This window comes from Panthera tigris, chromosome X, assembly GCF_018350195.1.
Source record: "Panthera tigris isolate Pti1 chromosome X, P.tigris_Pti1_mat1.1, whole genome shotgun sequence".
In the NCBI taxonomy this organism is placed as follows: Eukaryota; Metazoa; Chordata; class Mammalia; order Carnivora; family Felidae; genus Panthera; species Panthera tigris.
The window spans coordinates 47,476,585-47,502,744 of record NC_056677.1 but is presented as its reverse complement, the minus strand read 5'-3'; the positions used below and the strand labels follow the sequence as shown (position 1 = coordinate 47,502,744).

Genomic DNA, 26,160 nt, shown 5'->3' with positions numbered 1-26,160 from the left:
GCCCCCACTGGTACATACAGGCACAGAGGCAGGCAAGTCAGGCAAGGACTAGGAAAGAGGAGAGGGGGCTGGATACAGGCTGCCAGAGGGCTCAGAAGCCCAGTGCACCTCCCTGTCCCAACTCTGTCCACCTGCTGCTGTGGCCACAGCAACAGAAGAGATAGCTAGTAAGGCAGGAGTGAGGCCCAGTACCTTGTGGACAGTGGTGTCATTAGCTGTGATGCCTAAGATGTCTCGAGAGATGGAAGAGCTCACCCAAACCAGGTTGCAGAAGATCTGGATTCCACATAGCAATGGCAGCAGCGGGCTACAACGGAGGAGAGGCTGTAAGTGTGATTTGCTTCCATGGGTCTCAAGGTGGTGGTGGTAGAGGGGGTATATAAGAGCAAAGGACATGCTCCCCATCTACCCCCAACCCAACCTGAAAGTGGGACTAGACAAGCAGCTGAATTAAATAGCTGAAAAATAACAAAAGGCTAATGGCAGAAAAGATAGAAAAAGAAAGAGAGAAAGACAAAAAGAGAGAGATGAAGGACAGAGAAAGAATGCAGATTAGGTAAAGACCATCTTAATCAGAGTGATTTTTGACGAGGCACTTTTTTCTTTCTTATCCAGAGCTTATTTCAAATGCTTATTGTTTGAAATTTCACATTTCTAATTTGGAACTGTTCAGTGCTGGCCTAGAATGTTTCATTTTGGTTATCTCAGTGAAGTGTCTGGAAATTGGTCTTGTCTGATAGTGCTTGGGTGAAATAAGGTGATGGTTCCTGGCATAATTTCTCAGGGAACAGGTGCTGGATACATAACAGTACCACGTCATTGGTCAGTTTGTCTCCTCCATTTTCTCAAGCCTCTTATGGTAAGTTTCTATCTGTCTGATGCCCTGGATGTCCTGTCTCCTGCATTGCCATCTTGGCATACATGGACACTTTTGCTGTTCTGGGAATTTGAGAGAGAAAACACTCAGCTTCTCAGGGACACCCTGCTGTGAAATATTCACTTGGAGAACTTAAAGAGCAGGGACAAAGGAGAATCAAACAAAACTTGTGTGTGTATATATATATATATATATATATACACAATATATACTATATATATATACACACAATATATATATACTATATATATACACAATATATGCTATACATATAAATATATATACTATATATAAATATATTTATATATTTATATATATAAATATATATATATATATATATTTATATATATAAACTGTAGTATACCATTCCCCATAGATAACAGAGATGGTTGTGAACCAAGGTGCTTCCAGCCCAAGGATATGGCTTGAGGAGCCATGAGGTGGGCAGAGTTAAGACAGTTGTGCACCGTGGGACCCAGACATCTTGAGAAACAGCTGACTAAGTTTCCTCTATACAAATGTTCGAGGATGTTCAGGCTCAGGGATATTGGGAAGAGATGTAGTTGCTTAGAGAATACAGGAAGATGTAGGATGTTAAAATATGGTATGTAGTATATAAGATGAAGACGGAGGAAGAAGAGGAAGAGGCAGAAAAAAACCCAGCCTCCTGCTCTCTTTCCTTCTTCTATCCACCAGCAGTTTCACTCACTTATCTAGAGATCTAGGAGCCTGGATGAGACTGAGAATTACATCTCACTTCTGTCCAGTCAACCACTTTGATCCTTTCCAAGGGACAGTTGGGTCTAGCTGGCAAGCAGGCAAGCTAGTCTCTGCACACCTGGGTCCTACAGAGTTAGGCCTTTTATATTCCTGTGAACTCTTTCAGGTTGCAGAACTATTATACATAAATCACTTAATACAGTCACTGTCATGTAGAGGGTACAAAACAAATGTGTGCTCACTTTAGTTCTGAGCCTCTATTTCCTCAACTGCAAAACAGGATTAATAACTACTCCCCACACCATGTTGTTGGGGTGATTCAGTGATTCAGAGGTTCTGGATCCAGACCGCCTAGGTTTGAATCCCAGCTCGGCTACCTCCTGCCTCTGTGACTTCGGGCGAGTATCTTTACCTCCCTGTGCTTCCATTGTTCCATCTGTAAAAAGAAGTGACTAATAGTGTTGTTGTGAAGATTAGAGAGCTAAAGTATATGAAATGTTTAGAGAATTGTCTGGCTTAAAATAAGCGCTCAATGAATGTTAGGTATTATTTAAACAAGGTAGGTGTGTGACCTTTTTGCCCATCATATCTTCAGCATCAAGCTCAGAGCCTGGCACATAGCAGGTATTTAATGCTCTACTTCCACTCTACCACTTATCATAGGCAAGCATGGGCTCTGTTTGCACAAGACAGTCACTCATTAGTGATTGACTGACTTATGTCAGACCACAGATGCAATAAACTTAGTGTTTGTCAAATCCTGCCCTGGGCAATGTCTGCCTCACCTCCCTTGCTGGGGAGTCTATTTACCACTGAAAGACCTGAATCATCTTTTGTTTGGAGCATCCTCTCTAGAAGACCTACTTGGCCCCAAAGGCCCCAACTTGGCCTCGCCCCAGTGGGTGAGGAGATGGACACAATCAATGATGCTATTCTGAGAACTAAATTCTTTAACATGTGTAAAGTGCTTGAAAAGCTGTGTATGCTCATCTGCACTTGTTTCATCATTCAACATTATGTTTTGTGTGCCATCTATATTATTGTGCATGCAGTTACATTGTTTATTCTCCATGCTATGCAATACTACATTTTGTGAATATCTCATGGTTTGTTTACCCATCTAACTGTTTATGATCATTTAGGTAGTTTCTAGCTTTTGGTTATGAACAATAGTGCAATAAAAATTCTTGTCCACATAAACTTTGGAAGGAACTTTTCATTTTTTTTTAATTTTAGAGAGAGAGAGCATGCACGAGCAGGGGAGAGGGGCAGTGGGGGAGAGAGAGAGAGAGAGAGAGAGAGAGAGAGAGAGAGAGAGAGAGAGAGAGAGAGAAGCTTAAGCAGGTTTCATGCTCTCCCAGGACACCGGGATCATGACCCAAGCCGAAATCAAGAGTCAGACATTCAAATGACTGAGGCACCCAGGTGCCCCAGGAATCAGCTTTTTAAGTTATACACACACACACACACACACACACACACACACACAGAGGCAAACCTTTTGAGATTTTGATTGGAATTGCATTCAATGTGTAAATCGATTTAAGGAGAGTTAACATTTTTGTGACATGGAGTCTTCTGTAAACATAGTATGTCTCTCCATCTATTTAAACCCTTTCCATGTTATTCAAGTGAAGCTTTATAATTTGAAAGGACTTGCACATCATTATAAGTAATTCTTTTATTTCCTTTTTTTTAGAGTGAGAGAGAGTGCCTCTGTGCACGTGTGGGGGAGGGACAGAGGGAGAAGGAGAGAATCTTAAGCAGGTTCCATGCCCAGTGCAGAGCCCGACATGAGGCAGGATCTCTAGACCCCCGAGATGATGACCTGAGCCTAAATCAAGAGTCAGATGCTTAACTGACTGAGCCACCCAGATGCCCCAGAAATTCTTTTATTTCTTGCTGCTATTGTAAATAATACCTTTTTAGAAAAATATATTTTATAGCAATTTATTGCTAGTGTTTACAAGTATAATTATAGTTGTTTGTATATTGCATTTGTAACTAGAAAACCTGATAAACTTTCTTATTAATTTTGATAATTTATATGTAAATGACAGTTTTCTTTTTTCACCACCCATCTTTATATTTTTATATCTCCGTTTCTTATATTACTGGACTCCTAGGGCCTCTCACCTCCAACACAAACACACCATTTTAAGTACAATGTTGAATAGAAATGTTAACAATGCGCATTGTTATGTTGATCCTAATTTTTAAAGGGAATGCTTTTAAAGTTTCACCATTGAATACATTTGCAGTAGTTTTTTGTAGATACCATTTAACAGGTTAAGGAAGTTCCAGTTCATTCTTAGTTTGTCAATAGGATTTTTTTTAATGAGTACTTTCATTAAATGTGTTTTCTGTATTCATTAAGATGACATGTTAATTTTCTATTTGAATTTGTTAATGTGAATTACATTAGAGATTTTTCTCATGTTGCACTCATCTCACAGTCTTAGGATAAATAAAAACTGCTGGATTTAGTTCATTAACATTATATTTAGGAATTTGGCATTTTGTTCATGAATGAGATTGGTTTGTAATTTTTCCATTCTCATGTTTCTGTTTGATTTTGGTGTCATAAAATGAAGTGGGAACGATTTCCTTTCATATTATTTTCTGACAGAGGTCATACAAGAAACTATATGTTTTTAAACATTTGGCACAACTTTCAGATAAAACCGTTTGAGACGCCTGTCTTCTTTGCAAGAAAAAATTTAACTGATACAATCTTTTAAATAGTTATAGAATTATTCCAGTTTGCTATTTCTAATTGTTAATATTGTTAAGTTATGGTTTTCTAGGAATTTTTCTATTTCATATCACTTTTCAAATTTATTTGCTTGAAGTTCTTATTTTTGGATTTTTAAAATCTCTGTTGCAGGGCGCCTGGGTGTCTCAGTTGGTTAGGCAACTGACTTCTGCTCAGGTCATGATCTCACGGTTCGTGAGTTCAAGCCCTGCATCAGGCTCTGTGCTGACAGCTCAGAGCCTGGAGCCTGCTTCAGATTCGGTGTCTCCCCTCTCTGCCCCTCCCCTGCTCATGCTCTGTGTCTCTCTGTCTCGCAATAATAAATAAACGTTAAAAAATGTTTTTTAAACATTAAAATCTCTGTTACATTTGCAATTATATCCTCTCTTTTGTTCTGATATTGTTTATTTGTACTTTCTCATTTTCCTCTTGATCAATATTGCCAAAAGTTTATCACTTCTATAAGTTTTTTTAAATAATCAACTTTTGGCTTTTTAATTTTCTGTTATGTCTTTGTTTTCTATTTAGTCATATAATTATACTATTTCTTTCAATTTCTTTTGATTTTTATAACGTCTGGAGTTGGATGCTCATCTCATATTTGAGTACCAGCACCTGATGTTATAAATGACCTAGTAAATAGGACTGATATTCCTCAGATGCACAATTGTATGGACATAAGGATTTTTAAAGTCTTTCCAGATTATTTGGTAAATAGACATTGCTCCTGGCTTTCTTAGTTTCCCCACCACTTACCTCATTGCCCTGGCCACCTCAGTCCCTTTCTCAGGACGGCTGGGACCTACTAATCACCATTTAACAACTAAAGGGTTAATGCCTGACACAGCAGGAGGCCTTGAGTAATTTGATGCCAGTCCTTGGGCCAGCTTCTGTTTTGACAGATCAGTGCCCCTGTCATTTCCAGTTTTCTTACATTCTTCTCAGAGAACAAACTTTTATGATTTCAATTCTTTGAAACATACTGAGATTTGCTTTTTGTACCAAAGAAGGTCATTTTTGGTAAACATTCCATAAGTGCTTGAAAAAAATATACATTTTAGTGTAGTATATCCTTCAATTAGTCATGTTTGTTAATCTGGTTCAAATGTTCTACATTCTTCTGGGTTTTTGTCTAATTGTTGATATGAAAAAAATTGTTGCTATCTCCTGGTAACTGTGTCAATTTTGAATAATTGTAAATAAATTTGCAATTGTTATATCTTCCTGGTGAATTTAATATCTTATCAATGTGTAAGGAAATAATTTCTGGTTATTTAGTATCTTTGGCATTTTGCCCTACAAGCAAAATTTTTTCTGATATTAATACATTTAGTTTATTAGTTGCTTGGTATATCTTTTCTATACTTTCTAAAGATTGTTTTTGATAGAGATTTAATTCACATACCTTTTTAAAGTATACAACTTAGTGGTTTTTATCATATACACATGGTTGTATACTATTACCAGTAATTCCAGAACATTTTCATCACCCTCAAAAGAAACCTCATACCCTTTGGAGTCATTCCAGTTCCCCCTTCCCCTCAGCCCCTGGCTACCACTAATCTGTTTATTGTCTCTATAGATTTGCCTGTTCTGGACATTTCATATAAATTGAATCATACAATATGTGGCCTTTTCTACCTGCCTGCTTTCATTGTACATAATATTTGCAAGGTTAATCCATGTTGTAGCATGTGTAGATATTTCATTCCCCTTTATAACTGAATGATATTTCACTGTATGGATATACAATCTATCTACTCATAAATTGATGGACATTTGGGTTGTTTCCACTTTTGGCAATTATGAATAATGCTTCCACGAACATCATTGTACAAGTTTTTGTGTGGATATATGCTTTCATTTCTCTTGGATATATACCTAGGAATAAAATTGCTGAGTCATCTAGTAACTCAATCTATGATGCTTTGAGGAACTGCCAAAATATTTTTCAAAGTGGCCAAACAGTTTTTTAAAGTTTTACATTCCCAAAAACAATATTTGAGGGTTCCAATTTCTCTGTGTCCTCACTAGCACTTGTTTTTGTCCATTTCTAAGTATATCCATCTTAAGTGGGTATGAAAGTATAACTCATGATGCTCATTTGCATTTCACTAATGACTATAAACTAGTTCTATAACTATAAACTAGTTCATAAACTACTTGGCCATTTGTATATCTTTTTGGAGAAATGTCTATTTAAATTCTTTGCCTATTTTTAAATTAGGTTATTTGTCTTTTTATTACAGTTGATTTTTTTTTGAAATTTTATTTATTTTTTTAACATTTATTTTTGAGAGAGAGTGTGTGAGGAGGGAGGTGCAGAGAGAGAAGGAGACACAGAATCTGAAGCAGGCTCCAGGCTCTGAGCTGTCAGCACAGAGCCTGATGCAGGGCTCGAACCCACAAACTGTGAGATCATGACCTAGCTGAAGTTGGATGCTTAACAGACTGAGCCACTAATTTCCACTAACAGTCCAAGAGGGTTCCTTTTTCTTCAGGTCCTCACAAACACATGTTTCTTGTGTTATTGATTTTAGCCATTTTGACAGATGTGAGGTGGTATCTCGTTGTAGTTTTGATTTGCATTTCCCTGATGGTGTGTGATGATGAACATCTTTATATGTGTCTGTTGGTCATGTGTATTTCTTCTTTGGAAAAATGTCTATTCATGTCTTCTGCCCATTTTTTTTTCTGCTTCAGTGTTCAATTTCTTATATTTTCTTCCTTACATTTCTTTAAAAACTTTTTAATTGTAGGGGCACCTGGGTGGCTCAGTCAGTTGAACGTCTGACTCTTGATTTCAGCTCAGGTCATGATCTCACAGTTTGTGAGTTCGAGCCCCATGTCAGGCTCTGTGCTGACAGTGTGGGTCCTGCTTGGGATTCTCTCCCTCCATCTCTCTCAGGGTCTCTGCTCGGCGCTCTCTCTCTCTCTCTCTCTCTCTCTCTCTCTCTCCCAATCTCAAAATAGATAAACATTTAAAAAAATAAAAATAATAAATACATTTTTTATATTTTTACTTATTTTTTTCAAAATTTTATTTAAATTCTAGTTAGTTAACATATAGCGTAATATTGTTTCAGGAGAAGAATTTAGCGATTCATTCACATGTAAAACACAGTGCTCCACACAACTTTCTTCTTTAATATCCATCAATCATTTAGCCAATCCTCCAGCCACCTCCCCTTCAGCAACCCTTAGTACTATATAGTTAAAAGGCCCTATGGTTTGCTTCCCTCTCTTTTTGTCCCTTCCCATATGTCCATCTGTTTTGTTTCTTAAATTCAACATATGAGTGAAATCATATGGTATTTGTCTTTCTTTGATTGGCTTATTTTGCTTACTTAACATAATATACTCTAGCTCCATCCACATCTTTGCTAATGGGAAGATTTCATCCTTTTCGATGGCTGAGCAATATTCCTGTGTGTGTGTGTGTGTGTACCAATTCTTTATCCATTCATCAGTCAGTGGACATTTGAGCTCTTTCCATAATTTGGCTGTTGTTAATAATGCTGCTATAAACATCAGGGTGCATGTACCCCACCAAATCAGTATTTTTGTATCCTTTGGATAAAGACATAGTAGTGCAATTGCTAGGTCATAGGGTAGTTCTGTTTTTAACTTTTTGAGGAATGTCCATACTGTTTTCCAGAGTGGCTGCACCAGTTTACATTCCCACCAACAGTATAAGAAAGTTCCCCTTTCTACACATCCTTGCCAACATCTGTTGTTTCCTATGTTATTAATTTTAGCCATTCTGACAGGTGTGAGGTAGAATCTCACCATGGTTTTGATTTGTATGTCCCTGATGATTAGTGGTGTTGAGCATCTTTTCATGTGTGTGTTGGCTTCTGTCCTTTTTAAATTGAATTATTTGGTTTTGGTTGCCAAGTTGCATAAGTTCTTTATATATTTTGTATACTAACTCTTTATCAGATATGTCATTTGCAAATATCTCCTCCAATTCTATAGGTTAGTTTTCAGTTTTGTTATTTCCTTCACTGTGCAGAAGCTTTTTATTTTTATAAAGTCCAAATAGTTCATTTATGGTTTTGTTTCCCATGCCTCAGAAGATTTATCTAGAAAGAAGTTACTATTCCCAAAGTCAGAGAAGTTATGGCCTGTGGTATCTTCTATGATTCTTAAGATTTCATGTCTAACATTTAGGTTTTTAATCCATTTTTAATTTTCTTTGTGCATGGTGTAACAAAATAATACAGTTTCATTCTTTTTTTTCAATATATGAAATTTATTGTCCAATTGGTTTCCATACAAGACCCAGTGCTCATCCCAAAAGGTGCCCTCCTCACTAACCATCACCCACCCTCCTTCCATCCCACCCCCCATCAACCCTCAGTTAGTTCTCAGTTTTTAAGAGTCTCTTATGCTTTGGCTCTCTTCCACTCTAACCTCTTTTTTTTTTCCCTTCCCCTCCCCCATGGGTTTCTGTTAAGTTTCTCAGGATCCACATAAGAGTGAAAGCATATGGTATCGGTCTTTCTCTGTATGGCTTATTTCACTTAGCATCACACTCTCCAGTTCCATCCACATTACTACAAAGGGCCATATTTCATTCCTTCTCATTGCCACGTAGTACTCCATTATGTATATAAACCACAATTTCTTTATCCATTCATCAGTTGATGGACATTTAGGCTCTTTCCATAATTTGGTTGTTGTTGAGAGTGCTGCCATAAACATTGGGGTACAAGTGCCCCTATGCATCAGTACCCCTTGGGTAAAAAAACCCAGTATCCCTTAGGTAAATTCCTAGCAGTGCTATTGCTGGGTCATAGGGTAGGTCTATTTTTAATTTTTTGAGGAACCTCCACACTGTTTTCCAGAGTGGCTGCACCAATTTGCATTCACACCAACAGTGCAAGAGGGTTCTTGTTTCTCCACATCCTCGCCAGCATCTATAGTCTCCTGATTTGTTCATTTTGGCCACTCTGACTGGCGTGAGGTGATATCTGAGTGTGGTTTTGATATGTATTTCCCTGATGAAGAGCGACGTTGAGCATCCTTTCATGTGCCTGTTGGCCACCCGGATGTCTTCTTTAGAGAAGTGTCTATTCATGCTTTCTGCCCATTTCTTCACTGGGTTATTTGTTTTTCGGGTGTGGAGCTTGGTGAGGTCTTTATAGATTTTGGATACTAGCCCTTTGTCCGATATGTCATTTGCAAATATCTTTGCCCATTCCGTTGGTTGCCTTTTAGTTTTGTTGGTTGTTTCCTTTGCTGTGCAGCAGCTTTTTATCTTCATAAGGTCCCAGTAGTTCACTTTTGCTTTTAATTCCCTTGCCTTAGGGGATGTGTCAAGGAAGAAATTGCTGCGGCTGAGATCAGAGAGGTCTTTTCCTGCTTTCTCCTCTAGGGTTTTGAAGGTTTCCTGTCTCACATTCAGGTCCTTTATCCATTTTGAGTTTATTTTTGTGAATGGTGTGAGAAAGTGGTCTAGTTTCAACCTTCTGCATGTTGCTGTCCAGTTCTCCCAGCACCATTTGTTAAAGAGACTGTCTTTTTTCCATTGGATATTCTTTGCTGCTTTGTCAAAAATTAGTTGGCCATACGTTTGTGGGTCTAGTTCTGGGGTTTCTATTCTATTCCATTGGTCTATGTGTCTGTTTTTGTGCCAATACCATGCTGTCTTGATGATTACAGCTTTGTAGTAGAGGCTAAAGTCTGGGATTCTGATGCCTCCTGCTTTGGTCTTCTTCAAAATTGCTTTGGCTATTCGGGGTCTTTTGTGGTTCCATATGAATTTTAGGATTGCTTTTTCTAGTTTCTAGAAGAATGCTGGTGCAATTTTGATTGGGATTGCATTGAATGTGTAGATAGGTTTGGGTAGTATTGACATTTTGACAATATTTATTCTTCTAATCCATGAGCACGGAATATTTTTCCAATTTTTTTATATCTTCTTTAATTTCCTTCATAAGCTTTCTATATTTTTCAGGATACAGATCTTTTACATCTTTGGTTAAGTTTATTCCTAGGTATTTTATGCTTCTTGGTGCAATTGTGAATGGGATCAGTTTCATTATTTGTCTCTCTGTTGCTTCATTGTTAGTGTATAAGAATGCAACTGATTTCTGTACATTGATTTTTTACCCTGCAACTTGGCTAAATTCGTGTATCAGTTCTAGCAGACTTCTGGTGGAGTCTATCGGATTTTCCATGTATAATATCATGTCATCTGCAAAAAGTGAAAGCTTGACTTCATCTTTGCCAATTTTGATGCCTTTGATTTCCTTTTGTTTTCTGATTGCTGATGCTAGAACTTCCAACACTATGTAAAACAACAGCGGTGAGAGTGGGCATCCCTGTCGTGTTCCTGATCTCAGGGAAAAAGCTCTCAGTTTTTCCCCATCGAGGATGATGTTAGCTGTGGGCTTTTCATAAATGGCTTTTATGATGTTTAAGTATGTTCCTTCTATCCCGACTTTCTCGAGGGTTTTTATTAAGAAAGGTTGCTGAATTTTGTCAAAGGCCTTTTCTGCATTGATCATATGGTTCATATCTTTTCTTTTATTAATGTGATGTATCACATTGATTGATTTGTCTGATATAAGTATGGCTACTCCAGCTTTCTTTTGACTTCCAGTAGCATGATAAATAGTTCTCCATCCCTTCACTTTCAATCTGAAGGTGTCCTCCGGTCTAAAATGAGTCTCTTGTAGGAGCAAAGAGATGGGTCTTGTTTTTTTTTATCCATTCTGATACCCTATGTCTTTTGGTTGGAGCATTTAGTCCATTTACATTCAGTGTTATTATTGAAAGATATGGGTTTAGAGTCATTGTGATGTCTGTAGTTTTCATGCTTGCAGTAATGTCTCTGCTACTTTGTCTCATAGGATCCCTTGTAGGGTTGGTTTAGTGGTGATGAATTCCTTCTGTTTTTGTTTGTTTGGGAAGACATTTACCTCTCCTTCTATCCTAAATGACAGACTTGCTGGATAAAGGATTCTCGGCTGCATATTTTTTCTGTTCATCACATTGAAGATTTCCTGCCATTCCTTTTTGGCCTGCCAAGTTTCAGTAGAGAGATCGGTCACGAGTCTTATAGGTCTCCCTTCATACGTTAGAGCACGTTTATCTCTAGGTGCTTTCAGAACTTTCTCTTTATCCTTTTATGTTGCCAGTTTCACTATGATATGTCGTGCAGAAGATCGATTCAAGTAACGTCTGAAGGGAGTTCTCTGTGCCTCTTGGATTTCAATGCCTTTTTCCTTCCCCAGATCCGGGAAGTTCTCAGCTATTATTTCTTCAAGTACACACACCTTCAGCACCTTTCCGTCTCTCTTCCTCCTCTGGAATACCAATTATGCGTAGATTATTTCTCTTTAGTGCATCACTTAGTTCTCTAATTTTCTCCTCATACTCCTGGATTTTTTTATCTCTCTTTTTCTCAGCTTCTTCTTTTTCCATAATTTTATCTTCTAGTTCACCTGTTCTCTCCTCTGCCTCTTCAATCCTAGCCATGATCGTTTCCATTTTATTTTGCAGCTCGTTGATAACATTTTTTAGCTCCTCCTGACTGTTCCTTAGTCCCTTGATCTCTGTAGCAATAGATTCTCTGCTGTCCTCTATACTATTTTCAAGCCCAGCGATTAATTTTATGACTATTATTCTAAATTCACTTTCTGTTACATTGTTTAAATCATTTTTGATCAGTGCGTTAGTTGTTGTTATTTCCTGGAGATTCTTTTGAGGGTAATTCTTCTGTTTGGTCATTTTGGTTAGTTCCTGGAGTGGTGTGGAACTTCAGGGCACTTCCCCTGTGCTGTCTTGAATAACTCGCATTGGTGGGCGGGGCTGCAGTCAGACCTGATGTCTGCCCCCAGCCCACCGCTGGGACCACAGTCAGACTGGTGTGTGCCTTCTCTTTCCCTCTCCTAGGGGCGGGATTCACTTTGGGGTGGGGTCGCATGGCCGTCTGGGCTACTTGCACCCTGCCAGGCTTGTGGTGCTGGGGATCTGGCATATTAGCTGGGGTGGATCAGCAAGGTGCACGGGGGCAGGAGGGGCAGTCTTAGCTCACTTCTCCTTTGCTGAACCGCTTCAGGAGGGGCCCTGTGGCAGTGGGAGGGAGTCAGACCCGCCGCCCAGAGGGGTGGCTCTGCAGAAGCACAGCGTTGGGTGTTTGCTGGGTGCAAGTAAGTTCCCTGGTAGGAACTGGTTCCCTTTGGGATTTTGGCTGGGGGATGGGCGAGGGAGACGGCACTGGCGAGCACCTTTGCTCCCTGCCAAACTGAGCTCTGTAGTCCCGGGGCTCAGCAACTCTCCCTCCCGTTGTCCTCCAGCCTTCCCGCTCTCTGAGCAGAACTGTTAACTTATAACCTTCCAGATGTTAAGTCCCGCTTGCTGTCCGAACACACTCCGTCAGGCCCCTCTGCTTTTGCAAGCCAGACTCGGTGGCTCTGCTTGGCTGGCGGGTCGCCCCTCTGCCCCGGCTCCCTCCCGCCAGTCCGTGTAGTGCACACCGCCTTGCTGCCCTTCCTACCCTCTTCCGTGGGCCTCTCGTCTTCGCTTGGCTCCAGAGACTCTGTTCTTCTAGTTTTCTGGCGGTTTTCTGGGTTATTTAGGCAGGTGTAGGTGGAATCTAAGTGATCAGCAGGACGCGGTGAGCCTAGCGTCCTCTTATGCCGCCATCTTCCGCCAAAATTCCAGTTTCATTCTTTTGCATGTTGCTGTCCAGTTTTCCCAAACTCATTTGTTGAAGAGACTTTTTTTTTTTAATTGGACACTCTTTTCTGCTTTGTCAAAGATGACCAAATTATTGTGGGTTGATTTCTGGGTTTTCTATTCTGTTCCATTGAACTATGTGTCTACTTTTGTGCCAGAGCCATACTCTTTTGTTTAAGCAGCCTTGTAATATAACTTGAAGTCCAGAATTGTGATGCCTCTAACTTTGCTTTCCCTTTTCAAGGTTGCTTCAGCTACTTGGGGTTGTTTGTGGTCACATACAAATTTTAGGGTTGTTTGTTCTAGTTCTGCAAAAAGTATTGGTGGTATTCTGATAGAAAATTGCATTAAATGTGTAGATTGCTTTGGGTAGTACAGACATTTTAAAAATATTTGGTCTTCAAGTGCTTGAGCTTGGGATATTTTCCTTTTCTGTGTCATCTTCAATTTCTTTCATCAGTGTTTTAAAATTTTCAGAATACAGATCTTTTACCTCTTTGGTTAAGTTTATTCCTAGATATCTTATGGTTTTGGTACAATTGTAAATGGAACTGATTGCTTGATTCATCATTCTGCTGTTCATTATTGCTGTATAGAAATGCAACAGATATCTGTATATTGATTTTGGGTCCTGTGACTTTACTGAATTCATGTATTAGCTCTAACAATTTCTTGGTGGAGTCTTTCGGGTTTCCTATATGTAATATCATGTCATCTTCAAATAGTGAAAGTTTGACCTCTTCCTTGATTTGGATGTCTTTTATTTCTTTTCACCATCTAATTGCTGTTACTAGGTCTTCTAGTACTATGTTACATAGAAGTGGTAAGAGCAGACATCCTAATTTTGTTCCTGATCTTAGGAGAAAAGTTCTCAATTTCTCCCATTAAGGATGATGTTACCTGTGGGCTACTCATATATGGCCTTTAATTTGTTGAAGTATGTTCCCTCTATCCCTACTTTGTTGAGAGATTTTTTTTTTAATCAAGAATGGATGTTGTAGTTTGTCAAATGTTTTTTTTTCTGCATCTATTCAAATGATAGTATGGTTCTTATCCTTTCTCTTATTGATGTGATGTATTCCATGAATTGATTTAAGAAGATCAAATCATAGTTGCAACCAAGAAATGAATCCCCCTCTATCGTGGTGGGTGATTTGTTAACATATTGTTGAATTTGATTTGCTAGTATTTTATTGAGAAATTTTGAGTATATGTTCACCAGGGATATTAGCCTCTAGTTATCTTTTTTGGTGAAGTCTTTATCTGGTTTTGGTATCAGGGTAATGCTGGCCTCATGGAATGACTTTAGAAGTTTTCCTTCCTTTTCTATTTTTTGGAATAGTTTGAGAAGAATAGGTATTAACTCTTCCCTAATATTTGGTAGAATTTGCCTGTGAAGCCAACTGGTCCTGGTCTTTTGTTTTTTGGCAGTTTTTTGATTACTAACTCAAATTCCTTGCTGATTATTGGTCCGTTCAAATTTTCCATTTCTTAATGTTTCAGTTGTGCTAGTTTATAAGTTTGGAGGAATTTATTTCTTCTAGGTTGTCCAATTTGTTTGCATATAGTTTTTCATAATATTTTCTTATAAACACAGAGCGTTGCTGGAGGGGTTGTGGGAGGAGGGATAGGCTAAATGGGTAAGGGGCATTAAGGAAGACACTTGTTGGGATGAGCACTGGGTGTTATATATAGGGTATGAATCACTGGAATCTACTGCTGAAAGCCTTGTTGCACTAGGTGCTAACTAACTGGGATGTAAATATAAAAATAAATACATTTTAAAAATAAAGTAAAATATGAAAAAAATATTCTCTTATAATTGTTTGTATTTCTGTGATGTTGGTTGTTATTTCACCCCTCTCATTTGTTTCTATTTATTTGCTTCTATTTTTTTGAGTCCTTTCTCTTTTCCTCTTGGTGAGTCTTGCTAGAGTTTTATCAATTTTATTGATTTTTTCATAGAACCAGCTCCTGTTTTCATTGATCTATTCTATTGGATTTTATTTTCTATGTAATTTATTTCTGCTTTAATCTTTTATTATTTCCTTCCTTCTGTTGCCTTTAGCGTTTTTTGCTTTTTCTTTTTCTAGCTTGTTTATTTGACGTTTTTCATTCTTCTTGAGGTAGAACTGTATTGCTATAAACTTCTCTCTTAGGACCACTTTTACTGCATCCCAAAGGTTTTAGACCTTTGTGTTTTCATTTTCATTTGTTTCCACGTAATTTTTTATTTCCTCTTTTATTTCTAATTGACCCATTCATTGTTTAGTAGCATATTATTTAACCTCCATGTATTTGTGGTCTTTTCAGGTTTTTTCTTGTGGTTGACTTCTAGTTTCATAGCGTTGTGGTTAAAAAATATGCCTGGTATGGTTTTGATTTTGAATTTGTTGAGGTTTCGTTTGTGGGCTAATGTGCAACCTATTCTGGAGAATGTTCCATGTGCGTTTTGAAAGAGTGTGCTTTCTGCTGTTTTAGAATGGAATGTTCTGAATATAACTGTTAAATCTATCTGTTCTGGTGTGCCATTGAAAACTATTGTTTCCTTGTTCATTTTCTGTTTATTGATCTGTCCGTTGATGTAAGTGGGATATTAAAGTCCCACACTATTATTGTCTTATTAACAAACAGTTCCTTTATCTTTGTTATTAACTGTTTTATATGTTTGGGTTCTCCTATGTTGAGTGCATAAATATTTACAATTGTTATATCTTCTTGTTGGATAATCCCCTTTATTATGATATACTGTTCTTTTTCTCTTGTTACAGATTTGTTTTACAGTTTTGTTTGTACGAAAAAACTATTGCTACTCCAGCTTTATGTTGACATTTATTTATATGATAGATGGTTCTCCATCCTCTCACTTTCAATCTGCAGGTGTGTGTAGCTCTAAAATGTGTCTCGTATAGGTAGCATATACATACATTTTGTTTATTTTATCCAAGTCCATTTATATTCAAAGTTATTTAATTTAATTTTTAAAAGTTCATTTATTTATTTTGAGACAGAGAGAGAGAGCAATCAGGGGAAGGGCATAGAGAGGGAGAGAAAGAATTTCAAGCAGGGTCTGCAATGTCAACACAGAGCCTAATGCAGGGCTTGAACTCATAAACCATGAGATCATGACCTGAGCTGAAACCAACAGCTGCATGCTTAACCAACTGAGCCATCCAGGTGCCCCTGTATTCAAAGTTATTTTTGATAGATATGTATGTATTGACATTTTATTACATGTTTTGTGTTTGTTTTTGTTGGTTTTCTCTGATCCTTTCTTTTTAAAAATATTAATTTATGTTAGAGAGAGAGAGAGGGCAGGGGAGGGGCATAGAGAGATGGAGAGACAGAATCCCAAGCAGACTCCATGCTGCCAGTGCAGAGTCTGACACAGGGCTCAATCTTACAATCCTGGGATCATGGCTTGAGCTGAAATCAAGAGTTGGAACCTCAACTGACTGAGCTACCCAGGCACCCCTCTAATCCTTTCTTGTCTTTCATTCAAATTTTGTTGATTTTCTTTAGTGCTATATTTGGATTTTTTTCTCTTTATCTTTTGTATATTTATTCCTGGTGTTTGATTTGTGCTTATCATTAGGTTTGTATATAACCTCTTTAGCATATAGCAGTTTATATTCAGTTGATGGTCATTCAAGTTTGAACCCATTCTTTTTTCCTCTCCTCCTCATTTTAGATATATGTTATTATATTTTGTATATTTTTTGTAATTTCCTTGACTTATTTTTTATATGTTTATGTTTACTACTTTTGTGTATCCTACCTCTAAACTGTCACTTTTGGTCTCTCCTTTCCACTCAAAGAGTCCCTTTTAATATTTCTTGCAGAGCTGGTTTAGTAGTCATGAACTCCTTTAGTTTTTCCTTGTCCAAGAAAATCTTTGTCTCTCCTTCTATTCTGAATGATAGTTTTGCTGGATAGAGTACTCTTGGCTACAGATTTTTTCCCATTCAGAACATTGAATATATCATGCTACTCCCTTCTGGCATGCAAAGTTTCTGCTGAAAAATCTGCAGCTAGCCGTATGGGTTTTCCCCTGTAAGTTATTGTCTTCTTTTGCCTTACCACTTTTGAATTTTTTCTTTTTCATTATATTTTTCAAATTTAATTATAATATGTCCTGGTGTGTGTCTGCTTTTGTTGATATTTGGGGTGGTCACTCTGCCTCCTGGAGCTCATTATCTATTTCCTAGATTGAGGAAGTTTCAGGTGTTATTTCATTTCTAAAATTTTTATTATTTTTAATTTAAATTCATGTTAGTAACACATAGTGTAGTAAGGTTTCAGGAGTAGAATTTAGTGATTCGTCAATTACATATAACTCACAGTGCTCAAAACAAGTGCCCTACTTAATGAGCATTACCCATTTAGCCCATCCCCCACCCACTGCACCTCCAGCAACCCTCACTTTGTTCTCTGTATTTACGAGTGTCTTATGGTTTGCTTACATCCCTGCTTTTATATTATTTTATTTTTCCTTCCCTTCCCCTATATTCAACTGTTTTGTTTCTTAAATCCCACATGTGAGTGAAATCATATGGTGTTTGTCTTTCTCTGACTGACATATTGTGCTTAGCATAATAAATGCTAGCTTCATCCATGTCATTCCAAATGGCAAGGTTTCATTCTTTTTGATGGGTAAGTAATATTCAATTGCATATGAATACCACATCGTCTTTATCCATTCATCAGTCAATGGACATTTGGGAAATTGTTGATAAGGCTGCTATAAACATCGGGGTGCAAGTACCTCTTTGAATCTATATTTTTGTATCCTTTGGGTAAATACCTAGTAGTGTAATTTCTGGGTCATAGAGTAGTTCTATTTTTAAGATTTTTTTTAAAGTTTATTTATTTATTTTGAGAGAGGAAGAGACAGTGTGAATGGGGCAGGGTCAGAGAGAGGGAGAGAATCTCAAGCAGGTTCCACACTGCCAGTGCAGAGCCGGATGCAAGGCTCAAACTCATGAAACCGCAAGATCATGACCTGAGCCAAAACCAAGAGTCAGATGCTTAACTGGCTGAGCCACCCAGGTGCCCCTCGATTTTTAAGTTTTTGAGGAACCTCCATACTGTTTTCAAGAGGGGCTGCACCCATTTGCATTCCCACCAACTGTGCAAGAATGTTCCTCTTTTTTCACCTCATTTCCAACACCTGCTGTTTCTTGTATTGTTAATTTTAGCTACTCTGACAGGTGTGAGGTGTTATTTCATTATGGTTTTGATTTGTATTTTACTGATGATGAGTGATGTGGAGCGTCTTTTCATGTGTCTGTTAGCCATTTGGATGTCTTCTTTGTAAAAGTATCTATTCATGTCTTCTGCCCTTTTATTAACTGGATTATTTGTTTTTTGGGTGTTTAGTTTTATAAGTTCTTTATAGATTTTGGATAATCTTTTTTATTTCTTTTTAATTTTTAATATGAAATTTATTGTCAAATTGGTTTCCATACAACACCCAGTGCTCATCCCAACAGGTGCCCACCTCAATGCCCATCACCCACTTTCCCCTCCCTCCCCCCCCCCATCAACCCTCAGTTTATTCTCAGTTTTTAAGAGTCTTTTATGGTTTGGCTCCCTCCCTCTCTAACTTTTTTTTCCTTCCCCTCCCCCATGGTCTTCTGTTAAGTTTCTCAGGATCCACATAAGAGTGAAAACATATGGTATCTGTCTTTCTCTGTATGGCTTATTTCACTTAGCATAACACTCTCCAGTTCTATCCACGTTGCCACAAAAGGCCATATTTCATTGTCTCTCATTGCCACGTAGTATTCCATTGTGTATATAAACCACAATTTCTTTATCCATTCATCAGTTGATGGACATTTAGGCTCTTTCCATAATTTGGCTATTGTTGAAAGTGCTGCTACATACACTGTGGTACAAGTGCCCCTATGCATCAGCACTCCTGGATACTAATTGTTTATCAGACATTCATTTGCACATAACTTCTATAATTCTGTAGACTGCCTTTTAGTTTTGTTGATTGTTTCCTTTGCTGTGCAGAATATTTTAATCTTCCCAGTAATTCATGGGAAGATTTTAATCCTAGGAATTCATGTTTATTTTGTTTCTCTTGCCTACATCTAGATGTCTAATAAGAAGTTGCTGCAGGGGTGCCTGGGTGGCTCAGTTGGTTAAGTGTCTGACTTAAGCTCAGGTCATGATCTCACAGTTTGAGCCCCGCATCAGGCTCTATGCTGACAGCTCAGAACCTGGAGCCTGCTTCACATTCTGTGTCTCCCACTTTCTCTTCCTCTCCCCTGTTCATGTGCTCTCTCTCTGTCAAAAATGAATAAACATTTTTTTTTCAAAAAAGAAGTTGCTGTGGCCAAAATCTAAGAGGTTGCTGCCTATGTTCTCCTCTAGGATTTTAATGGATTAGTGTCTCACATTTAGGTCTTTCATCCATTTTGTATTTACTTTTGTGTGTGGTGTAAGAAAGTGGTCCAGTTTCATTCTTCTGCATGGTGTTGTCCAGTTTTCCCAACACCATTTGTTGGAGAGACTGTCCTTTTGTCAATAGATATTCTTTCCTACTTTATTGGAAATTAGTTGACCATATGGTTGTGGATCCATTTCTGGGTTTTATACTGTGTTCCCTTGATCTATGTTTTGGTTTTTTTTTGTGTGCCATACCATAGTGTCTGGGTGACTACAACTTTGTAATATAGCTTTAAGTGTGGAATCATGGTGCCTCTAGCATTGCTTTTCTTTTTTATATTTGCTTTGTCTATTCAGAGCCTTTTGTGGTTCCATACAAATTTCAGGATTGTTTTCCTAGCTCTGTGAAAAATGCTGGTGGGATTTTGATAGGGATTGCATTAATGGTGTATATGGCTTTAAGTAGCATACTCATTTTAACAATTTTTGTTCTCCCAATCTCTCAGCATGGAATATTTTTCCATTTCTCTGTGTCATCTTCAATTTCTTTTCTATTTTTTAAATGTATATCTGTTTGTGAGAGAAAGAAAGACTGAACACGAGTAGGGGAAGGGCGAGAGACAGAGAGAGAGAGAGAGATAATCTTAAGCAGACTCCAGGCTCCAAGCTGTCAGCACAGATCCTGATGTGGAGCTTGAACCCACCAACTGTGAGATCATGACCTGAGTTGAAGTTGGACGCTTAACTGACTGACCCACTCAGGTGCCCCATCTTCAATTTCTTTTATAAGTGTTCTATAGTTTTCAGAGTACAGATATTTTATCTCTTTGGTTCAGCTTATTCCTAGGTATCTTATGTTTTTATTGAAATTGTGAATGTGATTGATTCCTTGATTTCTTTTCCTGTTGATTCATGATTGGTGTATAGAAATACAACAGATTTCAGTACATTTATTTTATTTCCTGTGACTTTGCTGAATTAGTTTATTAGTTCTAGCAAATTTTTGGTGGAATCTTTCATGTTTTTGACATAAAGTATCTTGTCATCTGCGAATTCTGAAAAATGTTCTTCTTCCTTGCCAATTTGGATTACTTGTATTTCTTTTTGTTGTCTGAATGCTGAGTCTAATACTTCCAGTAATATGTTGAATAGTAATGGTGACAGTGGACATCCCTGTCATATTCCTGACTGTAGGGGAAAAGGTCTCAGTTTTTCCCCATTGAGGATGACATTAGCTGTGGGTTTTTCATATATGGCATGCATGATGTTGAGGTATGTCCATCTATACCACTTTATTGAGGATTTTTATCAAGAAGGGATGCTCTCTATTTTGTCAAATGCTTCTTCTGCACGTATTGAGAGATTCACATGGTTATTATATTTCTTTTAGCAATGTGATGTATCATGTTGATTGATTTGGAAATATGAACCACCCCTGAAGCCCAGGAATAAATCCCACTAATAATGATGAATAATTATTTTAATGTATTGTTGGGTTCAATTTGCTAGTATTTTGCTGAGAATTTTGCATCCAGGTTCATCGGGTTTTGGACTGTTGAATCTTCATTTTCATTTGCTTCTATGTATTTTTTTTAAATTTCTTCTTTAATTTCCTGATTAACCCATTCATTTTGTAGTAGTATGTTCTTTAACTTCCATGTATTTGTGGTCTTTCCAATTTTTTCTTATGGTTGACTTCAAATATTATAGTGTTGTGGTCAGAAAATATGCATGGAATGATCTCAGTCTTCTTGTACTTGTTGAGGCCTGATATTTGACCTAGTATGTGATCTATTATGAAGAATGTTCCATGTGCACTTGAGAAAATGTGCATTCTGTAGTTTTAGGATGAAATATTCTGGATTTACCTGTTGTCCATCTGGCCCAGTATGTCATCCAAGGCCATTGTTTCCTTGTTGATTTTCTGTTTAAATGATCTGTCTATTCCTGCGAATGGGGTGTTAAATCCCGTAGTATTATTATATTATCATCAATGAGTTTCTTTATGTTTGTTATTAATTGATTTACATATTTGGGTGCTTAAAATTTGGGGGGCATAATTATTTACAATGGTTAGACCTTCTTGATGGATAGACCCCTTTATTATGATATAGTGCCCTTCTTCATCTCCTGTTAGAATCTTTGGTTTAAAATCTAGTTTGTCTGATGAAGTATGGCTACTCTGGCTTTCTTTTGAAATCTATTAGCATTGTAGATTGTTCCCCATACCCTCCCCTTCCATCTGTAGGCGTCTCTCAGTCTAAAACGGGTCTCTTATAGGCAGCATAGAGATGGGTCTTATTTTTTCATCTTTTCTGATACACTATGTGATTTGATTGGAGCATTTAGTCCATTTACATTGAGAGTGATTATTGATAGATAATGAATTTAGTGCCATTATGTTACCTGTAAAGTTGGTGTTTCTGGTCATGTTCTCTGTTCCTTTTCTAGCCTATGTTGCTTTTGTTTTTCCTTTCCCACTCAAAGTGTCCCCTTTAAAGTTTCTTGCAGGACTGGATTAGTGGTCACAAACTCCTTTAGTTTTTGTTTGTCTGAGAAAGTCTATCTCTCCTTCTATTCTGAATGACAGCCTTGCAGGATAAAGAATACTTGGATGCATATTTTTCCAATTCAGCATGTTGAATATATCATGCCACTCCCTTCCAGCCTGCCAAGTGTCTGGATAGATCTGCTGTGAACCTGGTTTTTCTTCCTTTGTAGGTTAAGGACTTTTCTTCCTTTGCTGTTTTTAGGGTTCTTTCCATGTCTGTGTATTCATGCCCGCACTCTTAAGGAAATCCTCACAAAAGAGCAAACAATTCCACTTTCTGTGTCTCCAGCCTCTGTCAGATCTCTGCCTTCACCTTGTCCATGTCCAAGCTATCTATCTGCCAGGCAGCAAGGCTCTTGGCTGTGTTTCAAAACTCATGATTTTAGGGATCTGTGTGACGTGGACCCCTGCTGATCCTCTGTGGGAGGTTCTTGCTGCTGTGTGGCTGAGGCTGACCTGTCCCAGAAAAGCAGTTGTAGGACCGGGCAGAAATTCAGAGTTTATGGTAAAGTGCATCAAGGAGCTGGTGCCAAGGCTTAGTTCCCCAGCAGGTGACTCTTTTCCTTTGCTAGTGAACAGGGCAACTCACTGATGCCCAGTAGCATTTCTGTCCCCATGTCATCACTCCCAAATACACTCCAAGTATAAACTGTTTCTACTTCTGTGACCAGGGGATCTTCAGACCACCCTGCCAGTTCCTGGGCCTCTGCCCTTACTCCCCACCAGAACACCACTAAACTTGCCAGGCATTGTCTTGATGATGGCATGGACTTGTAAAATTTCAGAGTTTGAGCTCCACTGCTTATAAAAACCTATGGTAGTCATCCCCTTTTATTTTCCCAGTCAATGGTTCTGGGGAATAGTTTTTCTCATGTAGTCCCTTCCAACCTGCTCTCACTCCTTTGTCTCTCTCCCTCTCTCTCTTGATCTTCTCTCCACGGCCATTGCTCCCTCCCTTCCATAGCATGCACAATTCCTTTCTTCCCCAAATCAACTCTCCAAAGCCCCCACCTTCCATGATGTTGCCATTTCTACACTTTTAGATGTGCAGTTTGTTCTCTTAGTCCTCAGATCAATCTCTTGAATGTTCAGAATGATTTTATATTTATCTAGCTGTGCTTGAGGGACAAGGCAAGTTCAGAGTCCCACTAATCCTCCACCATCTTAACTCCAAATAACTTACTTTCTATTTTTGACTTTTTTTTATTGGTTGCTCTAGATCTTTCCATATACATCTCAACTATCAGAATCTACTTCAGGTTTATGCTAAGTCCAATGAGAAATAGAAATGTTACCTCTATATAACTTGATTCCATCTTATCTTTTTTTGTGCTATTATTTCATGCATATCATATCTGTATATGCTAAAATCCCAACAATATAGTGTTATGATTATTATTTTACACCATTTTTATGTGTTTAATAAGCTGAGAAAATTAAGGAAATCATGTATATATTTATAGTCAAATATATATGTATATATAGTAAATATATACAGTAATATATATAGTAATATATATATTTACTCTCTAGTTCTGTTCATTCATTCCCGGGCTCACTTTAACTATATTTTTACCTGATTTTTGTATTAAGCTGTCAACTTCACTTTGTATTACACTATAGGCTCCATTGCTTGCTCATGCTCTCTTGCATTCTCTCTCTCTGTCTCTGTCTCTCTCTCTCTCTCTCACACACACACACACACAATGCCCCAAGGTATAAATTAATCAGCAGTGTTATCCAATCAAACCCTGGCAAAGGTACTTTTTAAAAATATTATTTATTGTCAAATTGGCTAACATACAGTGTGTACAGTGCACTCCTGGTTTTTGAAGTGAGTCTTTGAGGTTTGTTCTGGCCCCAGGAGGCTTCTTCTTAAGTCCCTCTTTCTTTGGTTCTTTGGGGTGAACTAGCTGGCCTATAGTTTAGCTTATTGCTCTTAATTAAGTGGACTTATTGTTTTTAAGAGCACCCTTAGGCTTGAGCTTCTCTGTGTTCTATTTCTAGTTAAGTCATTTCCTTTGGGGAAAGTTTCAGAGCTCTCTTGTATTTTGTATTGCCTCTCTCCATGGGCAAACTCCCTGAACCACTGCTGTGAGTGTTGAGTAGGGCGGTGGCCTTCAGTCTTCTTCATTTGCCTATCCTGGTGTGAAACTTCCCACATATGAGCAAGTTGGAGTGAGGTTGACCAGGGCCCCAGTATTCTGAACCTGCTGTACCTGGGAAATATCCTTCATCCTATAGGTGGGAGCTAGATGGAGGGAAGGGAATCTCCAACATCTTAGCCACACTTGCCATTGCAACTTAGAGCTGAAAAGGATGTGAAGTGCTGGCTGTCAGCTCCATGTACTGAGGTACCATATCACTTGATTGGGTGACCTCCTCAAGGAGAAAGGGAGCTTCACCTTCTTGGCCACAGATACCTGGAGTGGAGGTTCCATCAAGCTAAGCTTGGGTAGTAGTGAAGGTCATGGCACAAATGTCAAATACTTTTATTTGTTCTTACTGAATTTTAGTAGATTTTCTTGAATAAATGCTTCTTCATGTGCTATGTCCCATTAGGGAAATTTCTAGAGACTTTGAAAGTTTTTTTTTTAATAATATTTATCAATTTTGCTTGTTTAACTGGGGAATGGGTTGATGGAGCTCCTAATGATGGAAGTAAAAGTCTCACAATTGATTTTTATGTGTTAATCTTGTATCCTGCAACCTTGATGAGCTCACTTGTTAGTTCTAGGAATTTTTAGTTTAGGGGGTTTTCTATGTACATTTGACCTTGAACAACGTTGGGGTTAAGGTCATGAATCCTCCCCACACAACTGAGAATCTACTATATATAATTTTTGGTTCCCCAAAAATCTGACTCCCCAAGCCTACAGTTGACCAGAAGCGTTACCAATAACATAAAAAGTTGCTTAACACATATTTTGTGTGCTACTTGTATTATATACTGTATTCTTATAATAAAGTAAACTAGAGAAAAGAAAATGTTATTAAGAAAATGATAAGGAACTAAAAAAAAAGGCTAGAGAGGGAGGGAGACAAAACATAAAAGACTCTTAAAAACTGAGAACAAACTGAGGGTTGATGGGAGGTGGGAGGGAGGGGAGGGTGGGTAATGGGTATTGAGGAGGGCACCTGTTTGGATGAGCACTGGTTGTTGTATGGAAACCAATCTGGCAATAAATTTCATATTAAAAATAAATAAAAACAAAAAAGAGAACTAAAAAAAAAGAAAAAAGAAAATCACAAGGAAGAAAAAATAAATTTAAAGTACTGTACAGTATTTATCAAAAAAATCTGCATATAAGTGAACCCACACATTTCAAACCTGTGTGGTTCAAGGCTCAACTGAAGATAATTATGACATTGGCAAATCTGGAGTATTTTATCTATTCTTTTCCAAACTGTATGCCTTTTGTTTCTTTTTTCAGCCTTAATGCAGTGGTTAGAGCTTCCAGTACCATGTCAAAAGAATCAGGAGGGTGGGTATCCTTACATTGGTTCTGATATTAGTAGGGGAAGCATTCAGTTTTAAGGGTAGTGGGGAACAGATTATTTGTTGTACAGTTTTCTACAAGTTTAAGTAATTCACCTCTATTCCTAACTTGCTGATCATTTTTATCATGAATGGGTGTATGAATTGCTTTTTTGCATAAGTTGATATATTTTCTTCTTTAGTTTGTCAATATTGTGAATTACATTGAATTTTTTGAATGTGAAAAAGTACAGGTAGCCTTGCATACCTTTACTGAGTTTTACTTAATCATTGCATATAATTCTTTTTATGCGATGTTGGGTTCTATTTGGCAGTATTTTCTTGACGATTTTTGCATTTAAGTTCATGGTAGTTATTATTATTATCATTATCATTATTATTATTATTATTATTATAATTGGTGCTCTTTTGGTCTGGTTTTGGTATCAGGGTAATTCTGGCCTCATAAAATTACTTGGGAATGCTCCCTTCTCTTGTTTTCTTACAGATATTATGTAAAATTGGTGTTACTTCTTTAAATGTGTGATATTTTTCAAACCAATATATCTGGGCTTAGGAATTTCTATTTCTAGAGATTTTATTTTTAATTCAATTATAGGAATTAATTGGTTATAGGAATATTCAGATTGTCTATTTATCTTGGCTGAGTTGTGGGAGGTTGTGCATTT

The 26,160-nt window shown here is 37.7% G+C and overlaps 1 protein-coding gene across 2 annotated transcripts in view; it reads left to right on the top strand.

Moving 5' to 3' along the window:
* The first annotated feature begins 229 nt into the window (after nt 1-229).
* The window catches only part of PFKFB1 (6-phosphofructo-2-kinase/fructose-2,6-biphosphatase 1), a 112,818-nt gene continuing 86,887 nt past the window's right edge, over nt 230-26,160 (top strand). For both annotated transcript variants that reach the window (XM_042974446.1, XM_042974445.1), the window contains exon 1: nt 230-326. In XM_042974446.1, coding sequence (XP_042830380.1) covers nt 230-326 — 97 coding nt within the window. The remainder of the gene's footprint in view (nt 327-26,160) is intronic.